The sequence below is a fragment of the Mugil cephalus genome, chromosome 1 (assembly GCF_022458985.1).
Source record: "Mugil cephalus isolate CIBA_MC_2020 chromosome 1, CIBA_Mcephalus_1.1, whole genome shotgun sequence".
In the NCBI taxonomy this organism is placed as follows: Eukaryota; Metazoa; Chordata; class Actinopteri; order Mugiliformes; family Mugilidae; genus Mugil; species Mugil cephalus.
In genome coordinates, this window is record NC_061770.1 from 20584382 (window position 1) to 20594773 (window position 10392).

The 10392-nt window shown below is 42.4% G+C and overlaps 1 protein-coding gene across 9 annotated transcripts in view; it reads left to right on the forward strand.

Annotated features, from left to right (window-relative positions):
• Positions 1–6643, forward strand: part of ubr4 (ubiquitin protein ligase E3 component n-recognin 4) — a 45176-nt gene extending 38533 nt beyond the window's left edge. For all 9 annotated transcript variants that reach the window (XM_047578419.1, XM_047578434.1, XM_047578427.1 and 6 more), the window contains 16 exons: positions 43–130; positions 241–368; positions 541–648; positions 1069–1185; positions 1289–1479; positions 1575–1748; positions 1864–1963; positions 2074–2292; positions 2407–2520; positions 3351–3493; positions 3593–3718; positions 3822–4016; positions 4112–4336; positions 4463–4553; positions 4729–4891; positions 5289–6643. In XM_047578419.1, coding sequence (XP_047434375.1) covers positions 43–130; positions 241–368; positions 541–648; positions 1069–1185; positions 1289–1479; positions 1575–1748; positions 1864–1963; positions 2074–2292; positions 2407–2520; positions 3351–3493; positions 3593–3718; positions 3822–4016; positions 4112–4336; positions 4463–4553; positions 4729–4891; positions 5289–5353 — 2247 coding nt within the window. In that variant the 3' untranslated portion in view covers positions 5354–6643. The remainder of the gene's footprint in view (positions 1–42; positions 131–240; positions 369–540; positions 649–1068; positions 1186–1288; positions 1480–1574; positions 1749–1863; positions 1964–2073; positions 2293–2406; positions 2521–3350; positions 3494–3592; positions 3719–3821; positions 4017–4111; positions 4337–4462; positions 4554–4728; positions 4892–5288) is intronic.
• The last annotated feature ends 3749 nt before the right edge of the window (positions 6644–10392 follow it).

Below are 10392 nucleotides of genomic sequence, written 5' to 3' on the forward strand. Positions count from 1 at the left end.
AGGCTCTGTTTAATGGTTTATGTTGGCTTCTTTCCCCTCCAGGGTGAGCCCATGAGGATCATCTATCGAATGAGAGGTCTTCTAGGAGACGCAACTGAGGAGTTCATAGAGTCACTGGACTCAACCACAGGTTTGGTTTCTGATTCCTTCACTCAATATTTGTAATTCAGAGACTGGGAGAGTTGGTTCAACTGTTTTTCTTCTACATATCTAATTTGCTTTATGTTGTCTTAACTGCAGATGAGGAGGAGGATGATGAGGAAGTGTACAAGATGGCAGGAGTCATGGCGCAGTGTGGAGGACTGGAGTGTATGCTCAACCGTCTGTCTGGAATCAAAGACTTTAAACAAGGAAGACATCTGCTCACTGTAAGCCCAGACTTTCTGCTACTGTTTAGTTGATAAGAAATAAAGTTCGTATCAGCAGATTTAGTTTGCATCCACCTGGGATAATGATAATTAATCTTTAGGAAGCCTTTGTTCAGAGATGAAGACATGATTGTTCTGCAGCCAGGTTGACCGTTGTGCTTCTGTCCTTCAGGTTTTGCTGAAGTTGTTCAGCTATTGTGTGAAGGTGAAGATCAACAGGCAGCAGCTCGTTAAACCCGAGATGAACACACTCAACGTCATGCTGGGGACTCTAAACCTGGTGAGTAGCCCAATAAAACATATTGTAGTGAGGAATTTGAGTCAGATTTGATCAAATTAGGGTGAGACACGATAGGCAAAAACAGATTTATCACCCATTTATCAATTTTGAGATTTGTGCTATTTTGCTTAATTCTGTCTAAAAAAAGAAAAAAGTGAATTTCTCATTGAGATGAATAAAGTATCTAACATGTCTTCTGTCAAACTTGTTTTAAAAAAGTGGTCAAAATGCACATTCAGGTGTTCATTTCATACACTTTGTGTTGTGCCTCTAATTTACTCTTAAATTCGACATATATTAGTTAAAGATTTTACTCTGTTCACCTGTAGCGTTTCGCCTTAAAATGACCCTCCCATCTTTAGTTGGACACTTCTCAGTCGTGTTTCAGAAAGTTCTGTTTACATGTCGTGTCTCCTTCAGGCTTTAGTGGCAGAGCAGGAGAGTAAGGACAGCGGCGGAGCCTCCATTGCAGAGCAAGTTCTGAGCATCATGGAGATTATTCTGGACGAAGCCAACGCTGAAATCTCAGAAGACAAGGTATGATCCCGAGGAGACTGAGGTTTTAGACGACATAAAACTACCAAAGCCTGATTTTTGATTGAAACGTGACTGTTTTGTTTTTGTTATGTGTTTTTTGCAGGGTAACCTTCTGCTCACAGGAGACAAGGATCAGCTGGTCATGCTGTTAGACCAGATCAACACCCCGTTCGTGCGCTCCAATCCCAGCGTGCTGCAGGGTCTGCTGCGCATCATTCCCTACCTGTCCTTCGGTGAACTGGAAAAGATGAGGATTTTGGTGGAACGCTTCAAACCATGTTGCAGCTTTGACAAGTGGGCATCAACCTTATATGTTTGTCGAATCATATTTCCTCCGATGTCATTTGGGGATTGAAGGTCATTCTGTGAATTCTTCTTTGTTCTCTAAGGTACGATGAGGAGCACAGTGCCGATGACAAAGTGTTTTTGGATTGCTTCTGCAAAATCGCTGCTGGAATCAAAAATAACAGCAACGGCCATCAACTGAAGGATCTCATTCTCCAAAAAGGAATCACGCAGAGTGCACTTGACTACATGAAGAAACATATCCCCAACGCCAAAAAGTAAAAAACCTCTTTCAGCTTTAAGTGTCTGAACATAGTCCTCCAGGAGCTTTGGTAATGTCACGTTTGCTTAAGTAGATTTTTGAGAACATGTTCTTGTTTTTCCTCTCGTCAGTCTCGATGCAGACGTCTGGAAGAAGTTCCTCTCCAGACCAGCTCTACCCTTCATTCTCAGACTGCTCCGTGGTTTGGCTACCCAGCATCCCCCCACACAGGTACACATCAGGACATTTCCCACATATAGAGGAACAGTTATCACATTCATCCATCTTTTTATCACTTAAACTGACAAACTACTGGATGTTGTCTTTTTTTTTATATATAGGTGCTGATAGGCACAGATTCAATAACCAACTTGCACAAGCTGGAGCAGGTATCCAGTGACGAAGGCATTGGGACTCTAGCAGAGAACCTCCTGGAGGCCCTGAGGGAGCACAGCGACGTCAACCTGAAGATCGACGCGGCCCGCAGAGAAACCAGAGCGGAGAAGAAGCGAATGGCGATGGCCATGAGACAGAAGGCTCTGGGGACTCTGGGCATGACGGTACTCCCTTTGCTTTTCATTGCTTTATGTTCTGTTCACGGTTCAGTAGCCTCTTTTCCAGACACTGGTCCGCAGCAATAAATGTGCATTTCCTTTAATGTGTTTTCCCCTCAGACCAATGAGAAGGGGCAGGTGGTGACTAAGACCTCACTGTTGAAGCAAATGGAGGAGCTGATAGAGGAGCCGGGATTGACCTGCTGCATCTGTAGAGAAGGTTACAAGTTCCAGGTACCACAACACGTCCAGGATTATAAGTGGAGCACATAACATTTAACCCTCTGGAGGCCAAATCACATGACCAGTTTAAGACGACGTAGCAGCAAGACGCAGCGACACTGAGTCTCCGTATCAACTTTTGTAGAAAGTCCTAATTTCAACCTATTTACCAGTTTTTAAATTGTGTTGATGGGTAGTAAAACTAGACTTATTATAAGTAATTTACACCACACTTTTCCTGTATACTGCTGTCATGTTGGTGCACGGGAGAAACAGTGAAAAGCAAAACGCTAGCGAGCGGAGATCACTAGACAGCTTCAAATGCTCAAATGCAAAAAAAAAAGAGAGAAAAACACGACAAAAATGCATCCCATCAAACAATCAGGAAATGATGAGTGGTTACTAAGGAAGAGGGAAAACTCTATAGACTATATTCAGTCATTTCCTGCATTTTAGTGGAGATAGTTATAAATAACCTTTGTTGTTTGCTGGATTTTTTCATAAGCTTTTGCAATTTATACTTTAGATTTGCATTCTAAGTTATAAAAATGGTTCATTAAACATGTTTGTGATTATCACAGTGAAAAATCAAACCTTTTCCTACTGGGATTTAATGGTTTTAGTGTGGTTTTAGGTCTGATGTGTTAGTACAGGGAGACGAAATGAAAAAAATAATTGCTGAAAAGAATCAATCAAACCAAACAAGAGTTTTTAAGAGGAAATATAACGGTAAATCCAAAAGGAGGCAAAAACGGCCAATTATACTCTGGACTCCAGAGGGTTAAAAGTATTATTCTGTGGTGTTTTTAATTAACATTTTCATTCCTCCTGTGTCTCTGCAGCCAACCAAAGTCCTGGGTATTTACACGTTCACAAAGCGCATGTCCTTGGAGGACTTTGAGAACAAACCACGCAAGCAGCAGGGCTACAGCACTGTGTCGCACTTTAACATAGTCCACTATGACTGTCACCTGGCAGCTGTCAGGTAACCGTAGCAACCTTCATCTCACTTCATTTTCTTTAGCCCTGACTCTTCCATCTACTGTGCTGTGAGTGTGAATGCTTCATTCTGTTCTCGTGTCAGACTGGCTCGTGGGCGAGAGGAGTGGGACAGCGCCGCGCTCCAGAACGCCAACACCAAGTGCAATGGACTGCTTCCTGTGTGGGGGCCTCATGTGCCAGAATCAGCCTTTGCTACGTGCTTAGCCAGGTGAAAACACGCATCAGCACAGGCACACAGAGCAAGAGCTTTCCTTTCTTCATGGGACGCTAAATAAATAATCCTCTACCGCTTTTCTCTCTGTGGCGCACAGGCACAACACATATCTTCAGGAGTGCACAGGCCAGCGGGAGCCCACGTACCAGCTCAACATCCACGACACCAAACTGCTCTTCCTCCGCTTTGCTACCGAACAATCGTTCAGCGTGGACACGGGAGGCGGAGGCCGAGAGAGCAACATCCACCTCATTCCCTACATCATCCACACTGTGCTCTACGTCCTCAACACGTACGTTTACGCGTCTGACACCAAGCGTTGCATGAAAGATCTGCAAAACGCGTCTCATCTGTTTCTCAATTGTCGCTTCGCTGTCACTTCTGCAGTACAAGGGCGACGTCCCGGGAGGAGAAGAACCTGCAGAGTTTCCAGGAGCATCCGTGTGAGAAATGGGTTGAAAACTCGTACGATGTTGAAGGACCTCACTATTTCACCATCTTGGCCATGCACATCATGCCACCAGAGCGGTGGAGGGGTTCACGCTTGTACTTCCTACGGAGACTCCTGGTCACCGCACACGCCCGCAAGGTCTCCGCAGTCTGCACAAACAAGTACGACTCTTTTATTTCAACCTTTATGTGATACAGCGCCTTTTGTCTTGCACGTCATTTAAATCCCTTACAATCAAATGAAGTTTACTTGTCTATATTTAAAGTTGTTTATCTTTTCATTTTCAGACTCACAGATAAAACACCAAAGGAATATGCAGTCTATCGCTCATCTCTTCTCTTCTGGAGCCTGGTGGATCTTGTGTACGACATGTTCAGGGTGAGTATGTTACAATAACGCTGCAAACCAATGGTTTCCACCTATGTGCTATCTTTGCTACATTCATTTTGTTGAAGGGACACATTTAATCTGTATGAAAGACTAAGATTAAAACCTACAGTTATTAACCACAAAGCCCCTTTTTTTTTTTCTTATCTTTATTTTGGCCGTACAGAAAGTTCCCACCAGCAACACAGAGGGGGGCTGGTCCTTCTCACTGGCAGAATATGTCCGTCACAACGACATGCCCATCTACGAGGCCTCCGAGCGCGTGCTCCGGGCCTTCCAGGACGAACTCATGCCAGCTGAGTCCTTGTCAGAGTTCTTTGATGTTGTAGGTCAGTATCCATGCAAACTTTCTACCCCGCTGTGCAATCTGAAACTATTATTTAGTGCGTACGCAGCTTCGCCCGGCGAAGACGTGCGTCCACTCTGGGAAAAACTCTACTGCGGCAACAGTTGCCATGTGTTGTGTTGCTATGGTTACCTACTTTATCTTCAGTGGAAAATTAAAGCTACTTTATGTAAAAATATTCATGTTTCCAAAAATGTTACCACTGTTCAGTTTTCTGAAACATAAAATTTTGAATATCTATATATATATGTATCATATATAATGATTTGGTAACGGCATAAATATATATATATATATATATATATATATATATATATATATATATACAAACATATAATATGAAAGTTGACATGAAATCTGACGTAACGTTTCTCTTCCAGGTCTCCTCTCGGAACTTCCCGACCCCGACCTCTTCCTGCAAGATTTGTTGAACTCTCTGCCCTGATGGCCAACCAGAAACCCCCCCACCCCCCACCCCACCCCCTCCATCATCACACAGCCAACCTGCAAAATAACGCTGGGACACCTACCAACTGAAAAAAAATAAAAAAAATAAATGAAAATAAAGAATAGTCAATCTCACACGCTGATAAACACAGAAAGTATTCACCATGCTTCCGACTCAGCTCCCACCCCCCATGTGACATCTTCAAATTAACATAAAGCAGAAACTACGTGTAGTCTTAAAAAAAAGAAAAATAAACAAAAAATTTAAAAAAAATCCACTTCTGGAAACATCTGTAACATTTAACACAGAGACACAGCTCTGATTCGAACCGCTTCAGACACAGAGAAGTTTTATGTTAACAAGTCAACAAACCTGAGACGTCACCGGTGAAATCGCAGATTATCTCCGGAGGGCAGGCTAATTATTCACGTTACAGAAGTGTAAGTTGTCAGGTTGATGGGTGTGACTCATGGATTCTGTTTTGGTTTGAAAACATTTTCTGCTTTAAACCCCCCCATCTTGATATTGGGCTGCATTTAGGTAACTAAAGTGTTTTTTTGGGGGGGATTTGATTTTTTTCTCGTTTTCTTTTTCGTTTGTTTGCTTTAAGTTTGTTTTTTTGTTTTTGTTTGTTTTTTTTTGGTCAGGGATTTTTAAAATGGCAGAAGGTTTAAATGTCACATGTTCCTTTTCTTCTGGGCTTTTGCTGTTTGGTCTACGTGTAGGTTCTAACTGGAATTTGAGTGACGGACAGGAGAGAAAAAAAAATACAGTGTGTATGTGTAAGGTTTCTTTTCATCAACCTCAAGATGGAAAAAGGAAAAATGAACAAGTTTTATTTTCTTCTATAAAGCCTATGCCTTGGTGATGAAGTAAACTTTGGACTTGTGAAAGATTCCATCTGTTGCAATGAAGACTTGTCTAAATTATTAATAAAAACAGACCTACATTATATCCATAACCACTTTATTTTCTGACTAATGCCTCTCTTTACACTCTAATTCAGATGTTTTTGGGGTGTTTTCCGAGAACCATTTGAAAACACACTTGTGTCAGTTCCCCAGAACCGATTTCTGAAAAGAAAAGCGGCTCATCTGCTTTTTTTTTTTTTTTTTTTTAAAAAAAAAGACGGTCCAAAGATGCCGCGTCCTTGTGCTCAAGAGCTGAATGCATGGTGTGGAGTTCACCCAGTTTATTGTCAATTCCCGCTGCTACTATGTTTAACTGTTGCTGAATGTCTGCTTTTTGAATCTAGCCTATGATTAATAAAGCCGTAATAATTCCAAATCTGGTTTGAGGTTTTTTACCTCTTCTGTTCACATCATTGAGAAGGAGTCATCTCCCCATTATTAATTACATTAAAACCTACTGATGATGTGGCTGCTGCTGAAATATGTGTCCAAGGCTTTTAGATTTAGCTTTTAGAGTGATTGTCTCGAACTGGAGATACTGTGTGTGTTTACACTGGAAACTAAAAAAAAAAAAAAACAGACAAGTGCAACATAAAACTCTGTGTTTAAAAGATTCAACATGGCTTCTGATATAACTGAGGTGACTTCCCTGTGTTGTCTTTTATGTCCTGAGACAATTTCAGGTTGCTCTTATTTAACTTTAGTATCATATGTTCAGTTTTTTCAGACCAGATCAGTTTAAATTAATGAGTGTTTTGTCTTTTCTTGGTCTTCTTTGCATGTCGGTTAATGTTTTCAGATGCAGAAATATTAACCCCCGAAGAAAAACCAGTAAACGTATTTTTTTAACGTGTCATTTTGAGACCTGTAGTACAAAAGACGTGGCCCGACACCTGTTGTCATGACAAATAATAACCACAAGGGGCCGACATTTATTAAGGCCAAGTCTCCAAACTGATGGACCCCTACATACTGTGTGTCCTATATCAAACTTGGCCTTGTGCTATTTATAAATTTACATTATTATTATCATGTTGCATTCAATGTTAAGCTATTCAAATAATACACAGGTTCAAATATTGCTTTTTTATTTTATTTTAAACAGTAAGGTGGCTGTGCACCTGCTGCAAACATACCTGACATACACATACCTAACTGGTGCATGTATAAATAATTAACAGTTAAAGAAAATAATTGATAGAGTCAAGTTTTAACTTTAAACATAGGTAAATGACAGTAGTGACAGTGAAGACATTTTGGCCTCATGGCATCAAGCTGCTCTGTTAGCTTCTGCTAATATTGAAGCATCCCTCTGGGATTTCCCCTGGGGATTGAATAGGCTCTCGGGAAAATTGCGGGCAACGCGACAGAGTCGGCGTGTAATATTCGCCTTGTGATTGGCTCAGCAGCGATAGGGGCGGGGCCTACTGTGTACAGGAGGCTTAGCGTGACGGCTCCTGTATCTCTGAATGAGTGAAGTACTGACTGAAAGATGGCGTCTTCTGCCTCCATTTATCCCTTTACTAAAATATATTGGATTCATGTTAATGTGTATTTTAAGAAATTTAAATTTGTGTGGGAAAATTAAATATATATATATATATGTGTATGAACAATGTCTAATCAACCAAAGATTTTTCGACCCCCCTGCAGTACCTCCGTGGTCCCCCTAGGGTTTGCTGAAAACTCCTGTTGAAGACCTATGACATCTCCACCTCTTTCACAAACGGAAAGAAAAATGAATGAATAAATGATTTTCAACACAATCTGTAAATTACAAAATTATTTTTTTGTTTTGTTTTTTTAATTGCACATGAAGGCACATGTGGCACTTTTCATTTATGGCTTCCAGCAAAACATTTTACACATTTTACACACAAAAAACATAACGAAAACAAAACATGTTATGAACATTTACTAAAAGTATGCATAAGCATAAACAGGTCCCCCTTTATATAAAGGAATAAGGCATTCGGTTAAAAAAAGTTTTAAGAAGAACTAAGGCTTGGGGCTTAAAATTCATATCCTAAGGTGGACCACGATGTCCACCTTTATAGATGATGGTGGGAAAACTTTTTTTCCACATTTACTCTGGGCTAAAAACACCCAAATACAAAGTCTTTCTCAATCTGAAAAATATTTCCCATGTGGAACTTCACATCACATGTAGTTGTGCAATGTCATCTCCTCATCTTCTCCCCGTTCCTCCTCCGTCACGGGCAGCACAGCGGCGCCACGTCCTCGGCGGCTGAGGGGAACAGCCTCATGGCCTCTCTGGAGGATTTGGTGTAGCCGTTGTGGAAGATCAGGGCCTTCTTCACCGCGAAGAAGGAGACGGTCTTGTCCCACATGTCCGAGCTGGACGTCCCGGAGCTGAGGTGGTTCTCCAGCGTCGAGCGGAGCCTCTCTGCTCCGTCCGTGCACTTCCTCTCCAAAATCATCATCTTGCACATGCTGGGGAGAGATGGAGAAGAGGAACGTTTTAAATTTGGCTGTGCAGAGAAGCCCACAGAAAGAACAGACATTTGAGTTTCCTTTTGTAGATTTCTGCCAATACAATGGAGGCGAATGTAAACATAAGACCCATATTTCCTACTAAAGAATAGTCCACAAAGTAAACAGGGTGGCCATATTGTTTGAGGTTGGAGGGAGGAATTAGATCCTTCAAAAATCTGTGCAAATAAACCCAAAAGTGAATGAGAACATAAAGGTCTGATTCCTGCATCAGCGAAGGAACAAAAAGAGGGAACGTTGGTTTGAAAACGTTCTTGAGTACCAGAGTAAACCAAACATCCAAAGCAAACATTTTTATCTGATCTACGCATCGAGCTCTTACGTTGTGTGCTGGTCCCTCATGGTGAACACGCGGTCAGGCGGCGTCCAGCTAGTCCAGAAGCGAGAAGGCCGTCAGTCTGGAGGGTTATGATTTCACCCGAGGAGACCTCCCCAGTTTATATACTCGTGCCAACTCTCCCATCGATTTAATGCGACGCCGGTTCTCACAGTGTTTGGGCCAATCACAAAGCGCTGTTGTGACAATAGGATGTGAATGAATTACTTGAACTCGTGGCCCACAATGCCGCCCCCACCCCCACCCCCCTCCATCCCCACCCCGGTCCAAACTAACAGGTGGGAGGGGGACTTTGCCAAAAACCTTCTCGTGGGCTCAGCCAGTGCACCACACCACAATGAGCTGAAGATGCCCTCGCCATTGTGTCGACGTGGGAGTGATATGTGGTGGGAACGTGGAGGGAGAACATCTGCCTGGAGACGTGGAGGAGAGAGTGGCCCGTTCACTCACAACCCTTTAAAATGAGAGAACTGGCTATTGTTAAAAAAAAAAAAGATGAGTAAAAGAGTCTTTATTGTCATTATGAAATAGAACATAACGAAATTTTGCACAGACTCCGGCTTAAAGGCACAACATAAATGCTTGAACATTTAAATAACACTTACAGAATAGAAAAACTACCTTTAAAGTAAAAAAGTAAAAAAAAGTTTAATGTATAATTTTTGAAACATATATTCAACATTTTAAACTCTTCATCTCAAACATCATATCTTTATTAGACCTTTTTTTTTCTCTTCGCAGACTCATCCAACTTTCCTCAAAGTTTCCCACCCTCCACACACACACACACACACACACACACACACACACACACACACACACACTTCTTTTTATTTAACTTTCTGTCTCTATTTCAGCCTCTCCAGTTCTCACGGTGAGCGTCTCCCATGCTTGATTGGCTGACAATAGCGTACGATCCATCCAGATGGTGTGCCTGGAAGCCCTGTTGACATCCCCTTCTTCCTGGGTGTGTGTTGCAATGGAGGAGGGAGGAGGGAGGAGGGAGGAGGGGGGGGGGGGGTGGTTGGAGGTTGGTCACTCAATCTTTGTTCGATGGGGCACACTTCCTTTGTGCAGCCGGCCTCAGAGTCATTAACACTGAAGTGTGGGAAGCCCGGGACCACAGCGGCTCCCACGTTCCGCACAGGCAGGAAGGGAGCGTGTGACTGAGACGTGGCCAGCGGCAGGCAGGCAGGCAGGCAGGTCGGCCAGCTGTGTGTGTTTGTGTGTGTGTGTATGTGTGTGTGTGTGTGGCAGGGAAAGTTGAATGAGAG